General features: G+C 41.1%; 1 protein-coding gene across 1 annotated transcript in view; it reads right to left on the bottom strand.

The window, feature by feature from the left end:
• The window catches only part of JAZF1 (JAZF zinc finger 1), a 325,840-nt gene that overhangs the window by 36,390 nt on the left and 264,791 nt on the right, over positions 1–24,659 (bottom strand). Inside the window, exon 3 of the mRNA XM_074986150.1 lies at positions 1,164–1,360. Coding sequence (XP_074842251.1) covers positions 1,164–1,360 — 197 coding nt within the window. The remainder of the gene's footprint in view (positions 1–1,163; positions 1,361–24,659) is intronic.

Genomic DNA, 24,659 nt, shown 5'->3' with positions numbered 1-24,659 from the left:
TACTACAGGTTGAACCTCTCTGGTTTGGGACTCTCCCATCCCACCAGACCATGGATGTTGCTGGACCAGAGAGCCAAGGCCAGGGAGCCAGGAGCAGAACTGGCCAGGAAGTCAGCAGCTTGGAGCCCAGCTGGATCACTCCTATGGCCAGGGGGCCAATGGCTCCTAGCCCCTCTAGGCGGATGGAAGCGGAGCCAGGGGAAGGAAGCATGGCCTGGGCCTGCTGCAGAGCCCAATGTCTGGGGAAGGCAGGAGGGTCAGAAGCAATGAGGGGAGCTCAGCTGGGAGGCTGTACCTAGGCAGGCTGTTAAGATTGACTGTATTCAAGTCGCATGCCTCCACCATCCAGAATAAATACTTCAGTCCTACACTCTGGCAGTCAGTCTGCTCCTCCTTACCCATGGCATCTTCGATTTGACCTCCAGCTTGACTTTATAAATTAACCTCCAATGCTTGAGAGACTCAAACATGGAAAAGGGTTTGCGCTGGTGCATCTTTATGTGTTCTATTAGTGCCCAGCTAGTACTGTCTATGTTCAGGGCTTCTGCTGGTTATCTGCAAGCTCTAAAGTCAGATGGCGATTGCAAATGCTTTACATTGCTACATTCCTTTTGACAAGGGCTTTCTACCCCAATGAGCTCTGTATCACACTGGGAGGCACTGACAGAACCTTGGTGAATTAGGTTCACAGTCAACAGATAGGATTACATTACACTTTCTTTTTACAGCTTGAAAGAGTCAAGCACTATAGGTTTGGCCAGATGTAGATGTAAGGTTTGCAACTGTAGCACAAATTGCATCACATTTGGTGTTCTTCATAACACAAACATTCTTTGCATATACGAGAAGCTCAGATTTTAAACAAAATTTCTAGCCCTTGTACTTGTGGAGGAAAAAAAAAAAGAGCTTGAAAATGTGTTCAAAGTACACCTCCAAAGTTCAGAAAAAGAATTTGCGTATTTATGTGTGCATGTGTGTGCGTGTGTGGAGGGTTTTGTTTTGTGTTTAAGACACGCAGTTTTTAAGCACATATCATGCTTTTTGTGTATTTGGATTTTGATAGTTTGGGGAATGGTAATAATGCAACAATGGATACATCCACAACCCACTGCAAACCTTTCCCAGCAAAACCAAAAAGGCTAAGTGAAGCTGCAGCTCCTTACCTGTTGGTGTGCTACTACGAAATGAGGAGGAGGGAGTGATTGGGGGTGTGACTGGAGGAGTAAGGCTTCCACTGCTGTGGCGGGGTGGAGTAGATACATTCCCACGGGATACTGAGCTTGACAAAGTCAAAGAGAGTTTAGGCTGAATCTTTTTCTTTAAGGATTCCTGCTCACGGCGAGCTGCATCAGTCATAAATCTAGAATGAAAGTAACGATAAGAGAAAAATTACAATTTTGAAAGTCAGTAAATTACCCCTCAGTAATGTCATTTCAGACTTGGCAATGAGAGATGTGTTGCACTGCAATGTAGACAAGTGCTATAGGTGTGAAACTGCTTTGGAACGTTGATAAGATGGTCTTTGAACTAGGCGATGAAGGAACAAAGTTGGGAGAGACTCATGAAAACATCAACGTTGGGCTCCAATATGCAGGAGGTGGAAAATCTGCTACATGAAGATATAATAAGGATAATGGAACACAAGAAGGTAAACATATAGCTAGCAAACAAAATAAAGTACAAACATTGACTAGAGTAATAACCAGGCAGCTGTTACACTCAGTGATAAGTGTTGTATCTAATTCGGTTGCAAAACTGGGATAGGTTCAAGGAAAACTACTGAAATGCGTGTACACAAATGTAAAGTGTCTAGGCCATAAAAATACAGCAGCTACAACTGCTGCTGCAGGAAGTCAAACTGGATATTGTATTACAGAAATATGGTAGAAAAGCACTCATGACCAGAATACAGATACTGAAGGATGAGTATTTAAAAGAGATAGGAAAATATTTAGAAGAGGTAGGAATAAAGGCAAATAAAGGTATTATAGTAGCATTACACATCAATGAGGTGCGAAGCTGCAAAGAAGTAAGATGTGATAGAATAGATAAAACAAAAATGGTCCAAAATAACTGAGAAAGGATTCCAGAACAGGATTTATTAGGTTTAGGAATCTGGAATAGACTCCCAGAGTCAGAATCAAATATGAATAGCAATGTCTTTAATATTATTAGAGAGATGCATTCTATCTGATATTGTATCACAATGGGAGACTAATTGGAAAATAAATGCTACTAATACTGGCAGCACTAGTTATGCTGGGATAGGATAGAGAACGGTTTTCTTCAAATAATCACTGAATCAACAAAAGGCGATGCAATTTTAGACTTGGTTTTGGTAAGCAGCGGTGACATTGTAGAAGGGCTGGTGGTAGGAAATAATCTTGGGGCAAGTAATCACAAGTTGATTTAGTTTAAATGAAATAGAAGGTCATCAGCTGTGCTGCTTATTTTTAAAAGGGCAGATATAAGGAAATTAAGGGAATTAGTTCAAGGGGTCAATTGGGCTGAAGACCTCCAGGACATAAATGTGGAGGAGGCTTGGAATGGCTTTGAATCAACTATACCAGGGGTCTGCAACCAAAACAGTAAGAACCTTTCAAATTTGGTCACAAAATCAATACGTCAAGAGGTACAGTGCACATTAATACGAGACAGTCCTTAATAAAGAACGTCAGAGTTTGAAACTCATTTTAGGACGGAGTCTGCCCCCATGACGCCAGAATAACATATTTTTGCACAGAGGATCTAGACCTCATCTACTCTACATGCTTTTAAAGACGTTTGGGCTATGTCTACACAGTGTGATATAATGGTGTCTGTAACCATGCTCGCTACTCATGTAGTAAGTGGTAGCAAATAGTGTTTCCCAAACAGTAGAAGATTCAGTTGCTAGCAGAACTTATTTTCTTGGAGCTGGTTCAAATCATTAGGAGCTGTTTGGTGGCAGGGTTATGGCCGCATAACCATATGTCCAGTTCTATCAAGGCTTTTTCTGACACCTGGGACTGGCTTGCTGCCTTCTTAAATTGTGTTGGGGAAATTTCAGTGGTCAGTCTGGTCCATCATTGAGATACACTGTCCTATAAAAGAGAACAACAAAGAGTGCATTGCCTTCTGTACTGACATTGATGAGGTGCATGAATATCCTACAGGCCCTCCCAAGGTGGGGGTCTCTACTCTGCTCTTTCTCCCTGCCGGGCAGCAGCAACACACCCAGCAGGCAATCACTGCTTTGCTGAACCAGCACATGTTCCCAGAGTGGGATCGGGACAGGATGCTGCTGCATATCCAGAGAGCCTGCGGCTAAAGTGGAGCGCAGAGACGCTGCTGGCATGGCTCACACAGAGGCCTGAGGGGTCAACACACTGCTGCTGGGGACAGAATGGCACAACTAAGGGGAGGGGAATTGAGGAGGAGCCCACCTTCTGGGGCAGGAAAAGGAACCGGAGAAGTTGGGGGAAGACACACCCAGACAGCTACATACCTGTCTGGAGCAGGACCCCACTCACTGCAGTTTCTGCACCACACTCCGCTCAAGCCCAGACAGCAGAGCAATAGGGCCAGTCCCCCTGCCCCCGACTCCCTTCCCCTGATGCCCTGTTCAGTAGAGCACTGGCCAGTCCCACTCCCCTGCTGACTCCTGACCTGGCCAGATGTGAGAGGAGGAGGTGGAGGAAGGAGAGTTGAGTGCTGCCCAGGCTGGAGATAGCTGCTATTGTTACAGCAGCAGCAGGGCAGGGTCATTACGGCATCCAGAGAGACAGAGGAGTCAGTGTCTGGAGCCACAAATGACTCCTTAAAGAGCCACATGTGGCTCCAGAGCTTCAGGTTGCCAACCCCTGAACTATAGAAAACATTTTGTCTGATATTTACATCCTAAGCAGGGGAAAAAAATTTGTAGGGAAAGGCAACAGATCCAGTTGGATGAATAAGCACTTCAAAAAGGTGATTAGGAGTAAACAGAAGGCCTAGAGGGAATGGAAGAAGGAATTGATCAGACAAGAAAAGGACATCTTGAAGGTTAGAGAATGTACAGATAAAATGAGAATTGCTAAAAGTCAAGCTGAATCAGCCCGTGCCAAAGCAGTTACAATAAATAATAAGAGGTTTTTTTAGTTATGAAATAAAAAAACATTAATAGTGGATGATGCTGGTCCTCTAACTCTAATCTCCTTTCCACCCACACTGCGTAATCTAGGTGTGGCCCCAAAACTAACTAAATACTTTGCCTAGGTTTTCTGTTAGGATGATAATATGAAACATGAGGGTGAATATATGACATCTGATGGAAACGACTATCTAACAATGGAAATTATAGCCTCTGACAGGAAAGAAAACTTTACAGAGATTAATGCACTATAATCAAGGAGACTGGGTCATTTTAAATCTCACACTAAGGACATTAATATTTGCCATAGTTGGTTATGTATCCTTTAAAACTGCACACATATCCAGGGTGTTTTGTACCTAGACTAGAGGCACTGCATTGCACGGGATATTTTCTTAACTGTGTCCCAAGCTGAGAAGAGAAAGCTATGGGGGGCAGAGGGGAAAAAGTGGGGGGGAATTTTGTTTTAAGATAAAAGTTTGGAAGGAGAACTTCAAACAAAGTAAGATTATAATTAAAGTGTGTTTACATTTTTTCTTTTAAATCTGGTTCATGTGTAGAGATTTCTTCAATGACACGTATGTTAGGCAGCATATTTCTGAAATTAAACCTGCAATTTCATAAATATGTTTCCCAGTTCTTGAAGGCTGAGTACCAGTTCTAGGGACCAAACAAACTTATTTCCTTCAATCTTCCCTCAGAGGTCATGTATTCTAGACCTTTAATCATTTTTGCTGCTCTTCTCTGAACTTTATCCTATTTGTCCACATCTTACATTCTTTAAGGCTTTGGGGAATTCTAACGATTATAGCAGTTTGCAGTGTTCAGGCTGCTTCTGCTGAAACAGCATAGAGGCTGCAGAAAGATAGTCTGAAATACTATATAGCTCATGGAGAAGTCTTTACAGAAAAGCCAGAATTTTAGCCACAGAGGAAAAGAGGAGAAAAATAGTGTTTTACTAGACACAGCCAGGTATTGAAGACTCTAACTTGACTCTGTGGAGGGGAGAAGGAGGAGGGGAGGAGAGAACCTGCTCCTAGTGTATAAGGTTAGTGTATTTTGAGATATCCTCAAACACCACGGCATGAAATTGTAAGAACCTTTAGAGTCATAAAGATGTATTCTGTCTATCCACAGTATGGAGACATTAATAAGTGGGCTTTCCCCATGATACCTAATGTTATTTCTCAGTATGAAGATATTAATAAACTGGTCTTTGACGTGACAGCTTATTCCCCTTTAGAATAGACACAATGTATCATGTCAAGCTGCAGGTACAGAGCTTTTATTATATTAACATTTAAAAATCAGATCTCTATGGTAACAGTTCAAAAAATTACTTTTATTTTTGTGTGCTTTTCATTTTTCACCCATCCCTCTCTCCTCCCAAGAGTTCATATACATCAATAGCACACAAATAAAAATATGAATTTTAGTAAAGAAAAATATAGGTTTAAAGCATCTTAATAAAATGAAAATACACATTTGCTTTTCTCTAACTAGGAAATGTCAAATTCACTTACGTTTAGCATATGTAGTAAAATATATATGAGTATTTGCTCTTGGGTTAAAAGCTTTACCCTCTAAGCACATTTTATAGCAACAACATAAATCCTTGGAAAACTTGGATTATAACCTAATGTATGATATGTTAAGCTCAGCAGTATGAACATGACTGCATAATATACTCAGCCAGAAATAATAATGTTAAAATAATATTAAGGGACAACAAGTCTGATTTAAATCCATAAAAATCAAAGTTCATGCTGAATCTTCTTGTTGGAGCCTTCCCATTACTCACACAGTATGTTCCAAAATATTATATATTGCTCATACCATGAAACATTGGGGCAACTAAGAAAGGAGTCAGTATAGAAGAATGTTCCCTCTAGCCTGACCGTTTAAGCATCTACCCACAAGAGATTCCGGTGCAGCCCAGCAGATTAACAGAGTGCCCGTAATACCCACAGCCAGCAGCATATGTGTCTACTGGTGGTGCACATCCACCCATGTCTTGGTGCAAACAACAAAATTTATTCTGCCCATGGACGGGAAAAATTAGAGGGAATCCTGATCTAGCATTATAGCTGTATATTTGAAATCCTTCACTTGTTATGTATAATAAATCACAATTCTTTATCAGAACATTGCATTTCAATATTTAAAAACAAAGTAAAATTTGATAGAAGACTTTTCATTTGTTGTAATAAATTAGTCAGTCCTTTCTTCAAGATATTATTTTAACTGTGACACTGGATTCCAAATGTTATAGTTGTGCTGAGTTATTATGCCATTCTTTAAAACATGCAATACATTATGAAAAGTTAGGGTTTATAATGGAATTAGCAACCAAAACAGTATTTATCTCTGTCTAGCAGGTTTACTGGGTATTGCTCAGGTCCTTAACTCAATTAAGTTTTTTTTTTGGGTGGGTGGGGGTGGGTTGTAAAATAAAAGGAAATGGTACATTTTATTGTTTTATTTAAACAATTGTGGTCTGTTTGTTTAGAGGACTGTGACTGATTTGGTGATTCTGTCCCTTTTCTGCTTGGTTTTATGAGACACAATCACATTCCAGGCACATCCCGGTCTTCCTGGCACAACCAAACCCTTACATTGCTTTAAATTATGAGAAGAGGAAGCTGTGTACTGAATTTGGTTGTCCTAACTCTTAACATTTAGGAGACGTTCTTGATGAAACAGAAAGAAAGAGTAAATTACATGATCACATACTACTTTTCTATCCCACTTTTCCCTCCCGTGCCTCATTCAGTTCAGGCATTCTGGCTGCTTCTCTGGGAATGAATCAGGGTTGAATACCTGAATGAGGCTACTGTCCAGAGGATCACTGTCTCGCTTCTTACATAAATTCAAAGCTGCATAATGAATGAGGCAGCAAGAGAAAGGATAGGCTCATTATTATGGAAGTTCCTTGAAACCCTGGAGAACCGAATTCTATCACCATTTCTGTCAAAGTTCCTCTGTCATGTTGGACCAGACACTTAAGCCAAAATGTTCACAGGTGGCCATTAAATATATGTTTCCTATTTTCTGGGTGCCCAACCTGAGACTTCTGGGTCCAGATTTACAAAATGCTGAGTATCTGCAACTGAAGTTGATTGGAACTGAATTCTGAACTCCTCCAAAAATGTAAGTATTCTTCAAAAAAAATCATCAAGTTTGGCCCCCAAACTTAGAGAATACCTTTGACAATTTTGGCTTTAATCTCTCTGTGCTCCAGTTTCCTATCTGTAAAATGGGAATTGGCTCACAATCACTTAGACTTCAAGGCTGATTGTCTTGCAAAAAATGAGAGCCATTTATCCCTTGTGGATTTGCAGTTGGTTAACAAGGATGATTCAGAATCCATAGAGCTCATCATTTTTCAGCTATACCTAATACAACAGCATAGTAGGGGCTGCCACCATACGCATATGAAGTTGCACAAAAATATGACCAGAGTTGTGTTTAAATTAAAAATAAAAATCTCCTTAATTACATTCTTCTACAACAAAGATTTAAGTTATTCAAAACATTAATATCAAGAACGGGATCATATGAACTACAAGGGCAGAATGTGATAGCACAAAATTCACTCTAAACCTGACCAAAGAAAACAGAAGGCATTTGGGAAGGTGGGGTCATAAGGCTAAATAGTGACATGGCTAGTAAGCCCAGACTACCCTCACCAGCTGAAGACTGGATCTTTCTTACTATTTTTAAATGATGGGACAGATCCTGTGTGGTACTCCAAATCCTATCATTTTTTCCCATTAGAACTAGTGCGACCATATCTCCCTGTCTCAAATACGGGACAGGGAGGTATGGGGGGGGGTGCTCCTCCTGGCTCCACCAATCCCTGGGGAGCTGGGCGGGAGGTGGCCGCTGCTGGTGCTCCAGCTGCCAGCCCTCCCCCGGAGCTCCGGGGAAGCCGCAGCCACCAGTGAGCCTGTGGAACCCCAGGGAAGCTGCAGCTGCCAGCCGCCCCAGGAGCCTGGGAAGTGGCATCCACTGGCCCTACCCCAGGGAAGATGCACCTGCCAGTGGTCCCTGAGCCCCGGGGAAGCAGCAGCTGCCCATGCTCTCCATGCTTCCTTCCCTGAGGCTCAGGGAAATGTCTCCTGCCAGTAGCTGCTCCTGCACAGCTACTGGCGGAAAAGGTCAATGGGATGGGGAGGGCCCAAATACAGGACAATTCATCCCTTTTAAAAAAATTAGTTGGGATGCCAAAGGCATCCCAAACACAAGACCGTCCTGCCCAGTATAGGACGGATGGTCACCCTAATTAGAACACTTCTCTCTAAAGTGGTGACACATCCCAGCCTGAAAGCCAAACTTTACAACACACACTTCTGTTTTCCCTTGCTGCTGTCCTGGCCAATAAACCTTACACAAAGATGGAAGAATGAACCTTAGACAGAGAAGGAAGAAAGAGTCAAGGCAAAGCAGAACACTTAATATTTTGCTCTGGTATGTATGAGAAATGGCATGAGAATTGATGGGTGACTTTCATGTGTAGTTACTGTGTGGTCTATCCATCAAATAAGTCTGGACACCCTGGCTTAAAAATAATAATGTGAAGTCAGAAACATACACAAATTTGCTATGAAACACCACGGTTTGTTTCGTCCACTTTCCTGTAGTGACTAAATCACTCTAAGTTGAAGAACTATTGGGTTAATCAGAAATCTGAATAAATATAATCTGTGGGAACTAAGGAGTGCACTTTCTAGTGCTTTGGGAACAATGAAAGCCTCTTCTAAATATACAGCAAAATTAAACTAATGTGAAAAAATAAATGTGCTTGATAAAGCTTTACACAGAATGCTCCGTAGTGCATGGAAATTTCACACACAGACACACACACACCAGCAAATAACAATGAATATGAAGTCCCCTGTCATTAAGCATTAACTCAAACTATTTGCTAACTATCTTCAAGCCCTCTCAGGATTGTCATTTGTGGAATGTGGGAGATTTTGACCCTTTGTAAAAGCCTGTACTCTCTTCACAAATAGTCTGAACCATTTTTACAAGTTTTCACTATAATTCTCATGAAATATAGTAAATCCAAACCCAGCAGTTGTGAAAACATGTCCGGATTTAGACATTTGTGTTGTTAACCACAAGGATTTTATTTGACATCTCACACCCCATTTAGGTATGAGATATTTACATGGTGTTCATATATATCCTGCTCATGCAAATTCTGTGTGAGGGAGAGAGAAATCAAAAATATTTAAAGGCCTTACAGAAACAGGAGAAGTCATTCCGTAATGTGCATGCCTAAATCCAGTCCACATTCCACAAATACTATTCAGGCCTTACTCTCTCACTACATCAAATAAACCACTAAGACTCAATTTTGTAGCCACAATGCACACAGGGCACACACTGTCATTCTAACAGTATCAGCCTGAGTTAAAAACCTATGTATAAAAACCTGGCTATCCCTATCTAAAACAATAATGGAACTTATTCTGGAGGGGTTTGGATTCTATGCAAACATTTCACACAAGTTTAGACACAACTTTATTTTTTGCTAAATCAGGAACGGGTAGTTTCAAAAGACTAAAATATTGTGGGATTTTTTTTAGAAATCATTCAGCATGTGATGGCTGCTATTAGGAGTAATTTTTGTTAATTAACTAAATAAATGTTTTGCTTACAAAGAGATGTTAAAAAGGCAGCTTAAAGACAACAATAAGACATTCATTTTGCGTTGGCGTAACAGTGAATTTGCTTTTATTGGAATCTGGGAATAAATGAAAAATGCATACTTTTGTTTTTTGTTTACATTCTTTGCACATTACATTTGAGAGCTTTCTTAACCCTGATATTTGGGTTATGGAGAGATGCAACCACTGCTGGGGTCAGAGTTTCTATGGTGTTTGAAACATTCTGCATTTTTGTTGCATACCATGAAAGTGACTATTTTCAACACAAAGTTATTTAGAAAGCACTGTTTTTCTTTGGCACAGGAAAAAAATCGATTTGGATACCAGAGTAAGACATGCATGGAAGTCATATCATAGGAACTTTATAGACGATAGGCTAAAATCGACAAATCAGTCTGAGACTGGTTCATAGAAAGTGGTTTCATTGTTTAATCTTACTCACATTAATTTACTAAAATCATCATCTATATTCTAAATAATGAATGGCTGGTTGCATTTGTAATAATGACAAAGCAATGAGAATTAGGGAATGAGCAATAAGATTAACCTTTAATTTACTTTGTTGATTTAAAACATGGATGCACAATGATGAATAGTGGGTGGGCCAAACGAGTGGCCCTCTTGCACCTCAATGGGCCACAGCAGCCCATGGTCCACTGGGGTTCCACCTGCAGCTCCCCAGTCTATCCCTCTCCTGCACTGGAGCCCCACCATTTCTACTCCTCCTCTCTCCCAGCACTTTCGGAGGAGCCATGAATCACCTGATTCACACACCATTTCTGTTCTTCCACCTCCCCCGCTCCTTTCCTCCCTCCCTTCCAGAGCTGGAACATCATGAACAGCTGATTCGGAGCATTCCAGCTCTGGGAGAAAAGGGAGGGAATAGGTAGTACAGGGCTCCAGCGCAGGAAAGGTGTCTACGGGAGGAGGAGCAGACAGAGGGTCCACCGGCTGCAGGTGGAGCCCCAGTGGGCTGTATGTGGCATTGTCCATCACTGATTTAAAATGTCATTAAATAAAAGGCAACAACTTGCTGAAGTTTCTGCTTCTGAAATTTCTTGAATGAGACTTTATAGCAACCTTTTGAGTTGGGTTTGAACATTTTTTATTCACCCTGTTTGATCAGTCATTATAATGCAATCAAACAAACCCTAGCACAATCTACAGAAAATGGAGCGCAGCATGTCCACTATTTTGACAATGTTCGTTTCAAATGGGACACATTAGCACTTGCTTGGGGTGCACAAATAAGCAGGATGGCCAGGCGTCTGGTCCTTGGAATGCCCAATTGAAAAGGACCCTGCTGGCTCCACTCAGCACTCCTGAGTGGGCCATTAAATGTCCAGCTGGCAGCGCAGCAGGGCTAAGGCAGGCTCCTGGAAGCAGCAACATGTCCCCACACCAGCTTCAAGGAGCAAGGACAGCCAGGTGCAGCTCCTTGTGCTGCCCCCCATCCTGAGCACTGGCTCCACAGCCCGTGTTGGCTGAGAACTATGGCCAATGGGAGCTGCTGCAGATGGGGGTAGTGGATGGAGCTGCCTGGTCTCGCCTCTACCTAAGAGCCAGAGTGGAGACATGCTGCTGCTTCATTCCCTAGTGTGCCCTACTCCCCTGTCCCACCCCTGAGCCCTCTCCTGCTCTTGGAATCTCCCAGCCTTGGCATGGAGCCCCTCCCCTGCACCCCAAACCTCTCATTAGAGACATAAAATCCCATTCAATTGATTATCTGGTTGAACACTCGGCTTAACTGGTTAACCGATTAAATGTGGGGGGAGCTGGGGAGGGCTCTCCAGTTAAGCTAGCTGTAGCAGCCCTCCCCCACCACGGACAAGGTCTGCTCCAGCCCAGCTGGAGCATCCCTGTCCATAGCACAGCTGTGGCTGAAGGGTGCTCCAGCACGGTCAGAGTAGCCCCCATCCACAGTGGCCTAGCTTGGGAGTGCTGCGGGCTGGGGGCACTCCAGCAGAGCTGGAGCAGCCCTGGTCCCCAATGGGGGAGCCGCTCCAGCCTGGCTGGGTTCCCCAGCTGCTCCTCACCCGTACCCAGGGCCACCGCAGATAGGGCTACTCCGGCCTGGCTGGAGCATCTGCAGCGGTCCTGAGGGCGAAAGCAACCCGTTAACTGGTTAACCTTTAACATCTCTACCTCTCATCCCTGGTCCTATGCCAGAGTACACACTCCCAGCTGGTGACCACATCCCCTGTTGACTCCCAATCTCCTGCCCAGAGAAAATGAGCGGTGAGGGAGAGAGAGTGACAGAGGAGTGGGGGATGGAGTGAGTGGAGGAGAGGAAGGGACAGGCAGCAGGTCAGGGGTGTTTAGTTTTCTGCAACCAAAGTTGGCAATCCTACAAATAAGTACTGTAGACTTAGAATGTTATTGGCATGCATGTGAAAAATCACACAGTCTAATATTAGATTTCTAAACCCTACAAAGCATAGTCTTGAACAGAGCACACAAATCTCCCTCTCACTGAGGTGAATGGGAACAGTACTGGATCCCTGGGGAACTGATTCAGAGGGTTTGCTGCAGATAGTTTCAGTCTTTGGGTTGGGCAGTCCCACAACCCACACAGCAAATGTCCATAAAGTAGGTGCTTGCATACAATCTTCCTCCAACTTCCAAGCAGGAAATTAATACAGAGGTTTGGTATGACTGCATATTTAAATACATGAAAGTGGATTTGTTTGAATGTGCCATTCCAAACTTACACACCTGCAGTTACTTAAACTGAATTTAAAACTTTAAAGTAAAATAACTGCAGGTGCAAATACGTGACTATGTGATCATCCGAAAACACGCACCTGTATATACCTAAATTCCCCAGTTATTCTAATAAGTGCAGGTATGTCTCTGTGGATATTTGCATTTTAAAATATCCACACCTGTAGCAATTGAATGTGTAAAGTCTTAAGATGCTTATTTAAAAATACATACGTTGGGAAAGATGTTTCCCTTCGAGTACTGCTAATCAATGCAAGCAGCATCAAAAAATAAAACCTAATCCTTCTGATCCTATTTGTAATGCATGGAATCATGGGACATGGAAAGGACACAGTGATGTTCCATATCTTATTGGTAAATATCAGAAATTTTGCTGATTTTGCTGGACCTCACAAACCAATAAATAACTCTTCTATCAATAAAAAAATTACAGAGAGGCAAAGAGAACAAATTCTGCTTGAACGCTCGTTAGACTTTAAGGATATTTTTCCTTGTATATTTTGACATTTGATGTTGACAATTTGCATTTTAATGGTTACAGAGCTTTAGCTTTTTGAACCTCAGCGTCTATGATCATTAAGGAATTAGTGTCTGACTCCTTCACATAATTGCTAGAAACTGTGACAATTTAAAATCAATACATATAGGGGAAAAGGACTTAAAATAAATGTAAGTATTATCTGTAAGATCATAAAAGAATAAGCATCCAATTTTGCCATGCTTAATTGCAAACTATGTCTCTGTTCCTAGTTCTCAAAGAGAAAATGTGAATACAATACTAGAGTCATGGACTGAGAGATTAATTATAACAGGTAAATCTGAAATTTACTCAATAACATTTCTCCAATATTACCAAAAGAGTGATATTTTTTCTAATGCAAGCCAAAAAATTTAATGTACATAAAGATTGCACAGTAAATGTGCATAAAAAATTCAATGTGCAATGTGTTTCACCTATCTCACATATATTCAATATAATTTCTTCTCTGTCTTACTATTTTCTGCATATAACAGTTCTAATTTTTATGACTTTTTTCTCCTACTTGTTCTTTTGTATACAGAAAACAATTTACTTATTTGCATTATTTTTGGGTGAACAAGGAAAAATTATCTTTGTTATCCAAAACTTCTTATACATAATTATTTAGATTTAATATGCAATACCTTCTTGAATGCTATTTTTAGATTTTTAAATCACTCCACATTTTACTTAACTGATTTGTGTTGTCCACGTAGCAAATACAAAACTCAGGTTTTATGGCAAGTTTTTAAAAACATGGGACAGAAAAGGCATGCAAGCTTTTAACTGAGATGAAAAAATATTAATGTAAAATGGGAAAATCTTAATGAGTCCTGTTCAGAAGCATTTTCATAACAATTCTAATGGCCTAGTGTAATCAAATATCATATATGCAGAATTAGAGCTCATAAAGTGGCTTAAGATTATATTTCTAAAATCACCACAAAATTGTCATTTATAGTCCTATAAAAGAAAAAAAATCAGCCCTCACACCCCTCAGAAAAAAAAAAAACAAAAACCAAAAACAAACAAACCAGTTTTCTTGTCCGAGAATGTGGGTGAGGGTTATACATCTCCAAACAGGAACTATTGCTCAACGTACCTCTATACTTAGCAGAAGATTGACTCCTTCAAGGTCAATCTTCCTGGGTTCAATTTAGCGTGCCTGGTGGGAACACACTAAATCAAACCATCAGGTCTCAACAGTCCTGAGCAAAATGGGATGCCTCATTCTGCCTTTGCTGAAATTTAAAGACCATCTTAAGGTGTTGCCTTTATGTAGTAGGCACCAGAATAATCCACTCTTGAAGCGATAGATGGTTGAACAACCATGCATGAACGATAAGGTGACCATGCGGCCTGTACTGGGTGGGAAGGTCCTGTATTGGGTGGGGCAGTCCCGTATTTGGTAGGCCAAAAAGGTATCCCAACTTCTTTTTAAAAAGGGACGAATTGTCCCATATTGGGCCATCCCCCCCGCCCCTTGGGGAAGTGCGGGCAGCTGCTGCTTCCCCAGGGCTCGGGGAGCACTGGCGGCTGCCGCTCCTCAGGACTGCAGGGGATCGCCAGCAGCTGCAGCCTCCTTCCCAGCTCCCTGGGCTTGGAGGAGCCACCCCATAGCTCCCTGTCCCATATTTGGGACAGAGAGATATGGTCGCCCTAATGAATGAGCAAAGGGGTCAATTTGGGCCTTTTAAAAAGAATTTATACACTGGCAACATGATGGTGACAGTAACTAGTATTATGTACAGTTCAAAATAAGTAGACTATTAAGAAATTTGTCATTAAGTTCAACAAGGTGAACTACAAATTATTGATAGTTTGTAGAGCTGAGAAAGTGTCTCAGCAGGATTTGCTTTAACTATCTTGTGCTTTCTCTTCCGCAGTTAATAATCAAGCTAGTAATTAATTACTGGCAACAACCAATTTTGTAAGGTTTGTTGCATAAATTATGCAAGAATGTCCTATATTCTGTTTTGCTGCAAAACAGTTACAGAATTTTCCAGAATACAGTTAATTTTTCAAAATGCTACTCTAAAACTGCAATACTAAGCCAATGAATACAAGTTAATATAGTAGGATCTCAACATTCATGAACCTATGGTTCATGAATTCAAGTATTAGCAAACGGCCGCAAGCGGCCACTTCTCTGGGGTTCCAGGGGCACGGAGCGCTGGCAGCCGCCGCTTCACAGTGCTCTGTGGTGGAAAGTGGCGGCAGCAGCTACTTCCCCCACCTCTGGGTAGGAGCCCCAGCAGCCGGGCTCCAGGCAGGAGTGGCATTCGTGAAATCCAACATTCGTGAGGGTTCTCCACACAGAACCCTCGCAAATGTTGAGATCCTGCTGTACACCAATTATCATCTCAGAATTCATCCTCCCAGCAGTTAGTAACTGGCATGGTAGGGCATTCAGCAGTCTTGGCTTTGCTTTTGGTCCATTAACTAATATTGCCTGTGGCTAACAACAGACACTTCATGGGTCATTGTATAATTAATCATAGGAGATAACTTTAATGGATACTTATATTCCATTTCACATCCTTGTTACTACACAACAGTACTGCATTATTATACAATATAAAAGCCAAAGAAGTTAAAAGGTATGTGTGTGCATTTCAGATAACGTGTAATATCACTGAAGTGCATGAAGTGCAAAAGCATAACTAAGCAAATATTTGATATGATACAGCATGTCAGCCCTGTGGCACAGCCACATTCAATCAGCAGATTTTTGATCATTGGCTCATCAGATTGCCAAGAGTTGTACCAGTTTACCCCATGGAACTCTATAGGCATTGGTACATACAATAACATAATCCAGAATACAGCATTTAAACAAAAGTGGAAAAAAGCAGCTGTAGTGCATGCTGTAGCTGTCAAATATTTTAAGGACTTGATTATTTTTTAAACTCTAAGAACACCAGAAACCATGCAAAATGCATTGAAATTTTTGATTTTCACCATGAACTTTTAAAAACACATTTTGTCTGACAAAACATCCCTGACATTTATTTGAAGGATTTTTGTTTTTCTCTATTGAAAAATGTCTGTTATTGTCCCCCAATATTCATCATGTCCTGTTCAAAAGATGTTCTCTCACATTAAGAGTTTACATGTCAGGGTTAAGATGGAAATACCTTTTTGAAAACTCATTTGTACATCTGAATTTAGATGAATGGAAAAGTTGCAGCAACTTGAACAGTTAGCAATGTGAGATATCTGCTCCCAGTAACTCTAGTTTTCAAAGGCAACAATTTGTTCGTTCAGACAGAAGCCACTCTTGAATACCCAGACTCGCTGGAATGGCAAATCAATCTCCAAAACCCTTGGGATTCTAGTGCAAGAAGGTCTTCAATATGACACACTCCCAGTAAAAAACAGGGAAATTGAAAAGGGGAAAGGAGTAGCACGTAAGAAGGAAAAATGAGTTTGAATATTTTCTTGTACAGTAAACCCTCTATTTTAAGAACCCCCATTTAGCAGGCTTTGGGAACAATGGACATCCTCCAGCTCCCCCCATTTTTCCCAATGTCTGTTTAATTAGTGCCAGTAAAAACCTAAATCCCACCGTCCCACCAACTCCAAAGAAGTAAGGTGACTTATCAGAACTACTAGAGCTGCCACTACTGTGGCTGGAGGGGTTGTGCTTCTAGTCTACATGGTCTGCCACAACTCAACCACCCACTGTGGCCTGGACAACTGCTGCCGGAGCCACCACGTAGGTTAGGTGTGTACATGGGCAGACAATCCTTGTGGACGCACCCAACCCCTGGTGAGAGGACCATGTGGTGGCTCTGGCAGCAGCTCCTCCAGCCACATGGCGTGGCAGCTTCAGTGGTGGCAGTTCCAGCTCCAGCGGCAGTGGTTTGGGTGAGTTGCAGGCATTTTTTAGGGGGAGAGGGACTGGAGCTGGAGGAGCCTGGTGGGATGGGTGGGCAGTAAACCCTTGTATATAACAGACTTTCAGGTTTAAGAAACACCCCTCTCCCACATTAATCCATGAAATTGAGGGTTTACTGTAATTACATAATCCCAGATCTCTCTTGGGAAGTATCATTTAACCAAGCCATTAATCTCTGTTTTTAAATTTTGTCTCATTAGTCTGAGGGCACAATATTGTATTAAAGCTTGTACGTTTCAGTATATAATCTCTCTCTCTCTCTCCCTCATACACACACAGAGGCATACACATTAATTTCCTCCCAGCCACCTTCTTCCCTCTGGAATCACTGGAATACAGTAATAGACTGATCTGGCAAAACAAAGTGAAACCCTGCTAAGATGATGAGGAAAAGACCAGCATTTGAATAAGTAAGAATGTACTGCCTCTCAGGCAGACAGCAGGAAGTTCCTTCAGTGCTGTTTGATCTGCTGCACTAGCGTTATTGCACAAAGCAAGTTTTTCATTAGGTAAGAAAAATACAAAACAAAGTCAGAGGGAGTCTTCTAAATCCGATTACAAATATACCATAACACATAATGGTTGAAGGGAAAATATATGGTGTAATACAGAAAGGTCTACTACTTGTAAGTGGAAAAAAATATAAATGACTATTTTAGTTAATTTCCTAATGTAAAACACAGCTGCTGTAATGTTGGCAAATATCACCTGCCTGTTTTGTTAAATGAAATCATGCTCTGTAATTAGGTCTTAATGTATAAAAGTATTTTTATTTACTTTTTATTACAATATCACTATTTTAACTTTGTTTGCTTGTGCAAAAGCTTTAAAAATTACTTGAATTACTTAAATCTGAATACTATAATCTGCTGTTACAATGCACCAGTTTGAGTTTCAACAATTAAATGCCTTTTTTGTGGACTCCTGCTGCTATGTGAACTAGCTCTAGGCTATTAAAATAATGAGTCCAGACTGAGTCATCTGATCTCATGGTTGGTGCAAAGCCTGAGGAGAAGGACTTCGCCCACAATTCCTCGTCTGTTTACCAGACTACGACCAGACGGTTGAAAGCATTATTTGTGAATTCCCTTCCCCCTTCCATCACCTACTTTATTTTACCATGCAAAACATGGTATAACAGAGACCTCTACAGGTCGTTACCAGCACCATAGTCCTCACCTCTGTTTCGGCAGTAAGACCTAAAACAGAATGTTAGAGATTTTGCCATCAGTAAATGCCATCTTGGTGACACCTGAAAAGATTTTTCATATAAGAAAGGTAGACAATCACAAGAACACCATGAACCATCTTAAAGTAAAGAGAAGAGGTCTGGGGGCATATTAGCTCCCTATTCAATGGAACTGGATTTTTCATACCTCAGTCTAAGACCTGTAATATACTGTACCCAGAGGCAATGTCTACACGTGCCCCAAACTTCGAAATGGCCATGCAAATGGCCATTTCGAAGTTTACTAATGAAGCACTGAAATGCATATTCAGCGCTTCATTAGCATGCGGGTGGCAGCCGCGCTTTGAAATTGACACTCCTTGCCGCCGCGCAGCGCGTCCAGACGGGGCTCCTTTTCGAAAGGATGCCTCCTACTTCGAAGTCCCCTTATTCCCATGAGCTCATTGGAATAAGGGGACTTCGAAGTCGGCGGCGTCCTTTCGAAAAGGAGCCCTGTCTGGACACGCCGTGCGGCGGCAAGGAGCGTCAATTTCGAAGCGCGGCTGCCGCCCGCATGCTAATGAAGCGCTGAATATGCATTTCAGCGCTTCATTAGTAAACTTCGAAATGGCCATTTGCATGGCCATTTCGAAGTTTGGGGCACGTGTAGACACAGCCAGATAGTACAGCGATGGAAACCATACAAATATCTTTCACAGAAAAACAGTCTACAGTTTCAAAAATATCAAATTTTGGCTGCCTAGCTTCAGACATCTCAACCTTGATTTTTCAGGGTATCTGAACAACCACTAACGCCAATGGAAGTCAATGGGTTCTGCCAATGAGACCAGACAGCAGCTGGTCTCAAGTTGGGCACCTGAAAAACGAGGAGATGAATGAGATAATTTGGCCCTACACAGCTTTATAAATGTCACATGAGTCAGTGGCATAACTGGAAAACACAATTCAAATTGCTAGATTCCTGATGTAACTGCTCAGACTTATTTCCTTCCGAAATGATTCTAAAAGCAAAAACTTCAATTAAAAATCAGTTGAGATAATAAATGATGATTTACTTACCTTCCACATCATTTTGGAAACCCAAGTGCTTAAGAAATACGGAAATTGATAGTTAAGGACACCATAAATCTTTCTCAGCCCACACAATAAGCACATTTTTATCACATATAAAGCAGTGTGTATTTCATCACAACACAACAACCATACTTGTTACATTGAGGTTTCTGGGTTACATTCTCAGACATTACTTATCTTTATTTCAGTTTTAAGGCCCGTATTCTGTCCCCATTGTTGACCTTTCCAAAGGTGTTGACAGCACAGGATTAATGCTATTCTTGAAAATTAAGGCTCTAAGACAATACCAAAGTACTTTTTTCCTTCTGGCTCCTTCTTGGGGGTCTTCTTTGATGGGGGTCACCTGCTACCTCTGATCACTCTTCCTGGGAAGCACCATAGGACTGTAAACTTGGCCGCTCTTCCTTCTCTACAAACACTCTTTGGGAGATCTCATCCATTTCTGTGGTTTCTTCTTTATCCATGGTGACAAACTTATAAATCTCTCACCACATCTGCTTTTACCTCATGCATTCAAACTCCATTTCTGCCTAGTCCTCCTGAATGGCTTGCTGATACCTTAGCCAAAACTGACTTCCCTCCTTCTTCATACACTTCATTCTCTGTGACTCTCAACAATCCTACCGTTGCCTAGACTCTGAACTTAGGGGTCAACTTTGCCTCCTATCACCTCACACCTCCAGTTTTGGTCTAAATCTTGTTGCTTCTTATTTTGAAACACTTTTTAAGAGCTGAACTTTTCTTTATATCGAATGAAACAAGGAAACGATCAAACAAAAAAACCCTCCTTTTCATCTCTAGATCCTTATCCTCCATAACAACTGCCACTTCCTCCTTTCTGACATGCCCAATCTCCACATTATTGCCACTTTAAACCATTTAAAATGCAAATCATCTTTCTCTTATTCTTGCATTTGCTAAGAAAGCTTGAAAATATGCCCTGATTATATTCTAATAGCTCAAAATCCCTAAAGTAAACAAAAAGAAGCTCAAAACTGCTTTTTTATAAAAACTTCAGATTTTTTTTTAAAAAGCCTGATGTGTGATTTTTGAATGCTTGGTTTTGTCAATATTGAACCAAATTAGCAAGTTAAACCTGACTCCCTTCACTCTAAATATTGACACAAACTCTAAAAGACACAGCAAATTATATGTCAATTCCAAGACAGACCTTAAGTAACTTGACTCTTTAGTCAGTTCGCAATCTATAATACCATCCAGTGAATTTGCTATATTTCCTTGTGCTTTAGGTTGCCTAACTAAGATATGAGGCTTTTAATAATCCCTTTCATTTAACCTAGTACAGATTGCACTCCCCCGCTCCAACATTATGGATCCCAAACAAGAAAATTTGATGGTGCAGGGGAGGTCCACGGCTGCTACCATCAGGAGGCCCCACGCATGCTGGAGACACCAGCCCTGGCCCTATGCTGCTGGGCCTGGCCCTGTGCTGCCACAGGGCCAGCAAGGGGGCTCCAGCTCTTGCCCTGGCTGCACGGACACTGGTTCGGGCTCCAGCCCTGTCCCTGCAAACAGATGCTGGATCACAGATGTTGCCAGACAAGAGCCCCAGATTTGAAAGGTGCAACTGGCACTTTGTCATCTGTATTCTACATAAACAGTTATTCCCATCTTACTATTGGCCTAACCAAATACTAAGATTTAAGCTTGTATGAGGCATTGTGCTCTAAAAGATGCATGCCTACAGCCTTAGAAATCAGGGTTTTATTCCCAGTTCTGCCACAAGTCTCATGTGTATTCAATATGCAAGTATATTCCTCAATTATCCCACCTAAGTCCAATTTTATACAAATTTAGCCAATGCACAAGTTTTCTAGGCAATATGGCTATTTGGAAAGCATGAAGGGTTACTCTGAAGCTATCTTTTAGGAGAACAAAGAAATGTTAAGACAAAAGTGATCAGATTTTTTTTATATGCAAGCTCAAACTATGACAGATTTTTCCCCACATTATTTAGAAACATTCTCTTTTGCTTTCAATGCAAATATCAATTTTTCAAGCCAAACTAATTTTCCAAAATAGGCGTGTCCCTCCTTCCAGGGAAGCTGGTTGTTAACTGAACCATGAAAAAACTGCTGCCTTTTTACTATACACCCAGGCTATGTTTACACTACAGCGATTTTTTGGAAGACATTCTTCAGGAAGATCTCTTCTGAAAGAACTTTTGAAAGAGCGCATCCACACACAAAATAGGAGGATGAAAAAATCGATCCACTCTTTTCGTAGACAGTGGCCACACAGCCCCCTCTCTTTCGAAAATACAGGCAAGGGACTGAAAAATTCGATGCCGTGGAGGACTGCTCTTTTGAAAAAAGGGCACTTTGGCTGTGGCTACACTACCCCTGTTTTTTGGGAGGGGCATGTAAATTTTGGCCATTTGAAAATGCAAACGAGGCACCAATATGAATATTCAGTGCCTCATTTGCATAATAGTGCCCACCCAGGCCATCAAAAGTGCTCATTTCAAAATAAAAATAGCTGTCTAGTTAGGGTTCCTTTGAAAGGATGCCCTGATTTCGAAAGCACCCTTCTTCCCATTTTTTTGGGAAGAAGGATGCTTTTGAAATTAGGGCACCCTTTCTAATGAACCCCAGCTACGCAGCTACTTTTATTTCGAAATCAGGACTTCTGATGGCCTGGGTGGGTGTCATTATGCAAATGAGGCAGTGAATATTCACAGCAGTACCTCATTTGCATTTTTGCATAATTTACATGCCCCTTGCAAAAGAGGAGTAGTGTAGCCACAGCCTTTTTTCTGAAAGAATTTTTTGGAAAAAGGCACTTTTCCTCAGCTGGGAGAGGAAGTGGTCTGCTGGAAAAAAAAAGCGCTGTGTTCTTTCGATTTCAGATTGAAAGAGCGCATTTTGTGTGTAGATGCTCCATGGGTTCTTTTGGAAAAGGCCCAGTTTTTTCAAATGAACCTGCTAGTTTAGATGCAGCCCCAGTGCTACATTAAACCAGAGCTCTCCTTTCCAACAATGTCTGTTTAAGAAGTTTTTAAGGTTTTCCAGAGTACTCAAAAAGGCTTACTCTTGTCATCCACCCCTTTATACAAAAGCAAAAATTTAAAAATTGTCTTTTTAGTACTTTCCTGTGAAACTTTTGGGCACTGATGTCTGAAAACACACTGTTCTCCCACCACAATGACCATATCCATTGCAATAAGTAATTAAAAACAGTGAATACTGAAACTGATCATTCCTCTCAACGTCACCATGACTGAGGACGCTGATCTAAACACATTTACAATCAGAAATGGGAATCCTCCAATAAATGGAGAGCTTAAACCTGCTCAATAGCTAGCAAATCTCCTTGCCTCTTGAGCTACTTCCAGAAATAATAAAGCCTGATCCCAGTAGGTGCTGACAGCTCCTGTGCGGGGCTCTCTCCTCAATTCCTACTGACGTCAGAGGAAACCGAGACCATTTGCATGAGTTGCTCAGCACCCTTTGGACCTGACTAAAATATAAATAGGGTTCTGAGAGTTATACATACTAGCAGTAAAGCACTAGGGTCAACTGGCTAGAAGCCAGGGCAAGTAGAATAAAATGGGAGTGATACCATAAAAGGACTTGATACTGTAGGGGTTAACATTCTTGTCAGCAGCAATTCGAACCAGCAAACACCACACTTGGGTGACAAATGGTGAACTAAAATAAAGTGCTGGGTAAGACAAGGCTAGGATGTAAGGGTGTAGCACGGTTAGGGCTGGGTGTAACTCATAATAATCCTAGATTGACATGATAAGGGTACTTGGTTAAAGTTCAACTACTGTACTTCAGTGAAAAGCTGAGTATAAAACTAATTGATATTCCTATTCCTGACAGTTGACTTTATATGAACCACCCTTAGCAGTCAAATAAGAAGTTGTCTATTTCCGAAGTAAAAAATGTTAGCCAGTTGCTCCTGTGTAAACATGCATATTCGCTCTTAGGTTAAAATCAGGCTCTCCTGTTTGAATAAAGCTCTTCCTTCAGTTAGTCTTCCATGGTAAGACTTTATGAAGCATTTTAGTGAGGCACACGTGTCAATATGTCAGGCTGCCTGCAACACAGGAGCTGAATAAGAGCAGGCACAGTATAAGGGGTTAAAGTCCTGCCAAGGCTTAAAATTACTCTCTTACCATCCAGTTCTCCCACCCTCCTTTAGGTACTGGAGCTCAATCCTTTATGGATCACAGTGTAATTCAAACAATTCACACTGATCTCCATATTCAGAATCTGGGGAAAGGACAGGTGATGAGGATTAAGAGAAAAATAAAATTTGCATATTTTCAGCACAGCAGTGGAAATTAACACCACAGTGACATGATTTAATGGCAACAACATGAACACAAAAATGCATAAAATTGAAAACTAACCCTGCAGGAACAGCAAAACTGATGTAGGAGTGGAGGAGGGGAGACTACGCCGTGTAACTGTTGGCAACGACAATTGCTAATGGAAGAAAACCAGCTAACGGTTAAATCAACTATGACATCCAACAATGAAAAACAATCTGGTCATAATCCCATTAAAAGATCTGTTACAGTAGAAAAGACAAGAAAAGATGGACTTAGTCATTCTAACAATAAATTGACAGATATAATTAATTAATGAAGACTCTAAAAATGAAAAAAAATCTACACAAGAGCTAAACATTATCAGTCTTATTAAATATTTTTATGAATTAGGAATGTTGTCTCCACGCCAAAATTTGGTGCTAAATGAGACTGATATGTTCTAGCCCTTTCCTTTTTAAGAAGTGATGCAGCAAACTTTGAGCTATAATAGCAAGTTAGAAATTGAAAAATAATTTTAAAAACTTTTCTCCATGAAAAGAAGAAATAAGTTTCCTGCACAGCCCATGAATACCACAATGAAAAGCAATACAGAAAAGTTTGGAAAACACACTTTATAGTGAGTGACTTAAGATGTCAATCTATTTAATTTATTGAAGATAAAGAAGACACTTGAGAAGAGCTAGTAAACTGCCACACAGTGCTCTTCAATTTAGCAGACAAAGGTACAACAACATTCAACAACTGGAAGTTGCAAACTTTGCAGAGACAGTCTTTGATTAATCTACCCCTTCCACCACTGCATTGTACTCCTTTGATTTTTTTTTATTACAGTGGAACTGATGATCTTTTAGTGCATTACCATGGATTTACTTCGGGAGAGGGAAAGGCAGACTAAATTAAATGGTTTGCACTAACTAAGGCCTAGTACAACATGCCTTTTAAACTTTCATCCATCTGCTACCATAAGTACCAAGTATTTACATGCATAGCTCTTAGACCGATGTGCACCAATACCTATTTACGTGTGCAGAAATTATGTACAGATACTTTTAAAGGATGGCCCCCATACACGTGGCAATATCTAGGCACAACAGGAGCACCACTTACTTCTTCTTCTTCTTAAACCCTTGTACCTCAAATGGAGCAGAGGTCATCCACA

This window comes from Carettochelys insculpta, chromosome 2, assembly GCF_033958435.1.
Source record: "Carettochelys insculpta isolate YL-2023 chromosome 2, ASM3395843v1, whole genome shotgun sequence".
In the NCBI taxonomy this organism is placed as follows: Eukaryota; Metazoa; Chordata; order Testudines; family Carettochelyidae; genus Carettochelys; species Carettochelys insculpta.
Note: the sequence above shows the minus strand (reverse complement) of the source record. Positions and strands in the feature narration are given on the sequence as shown.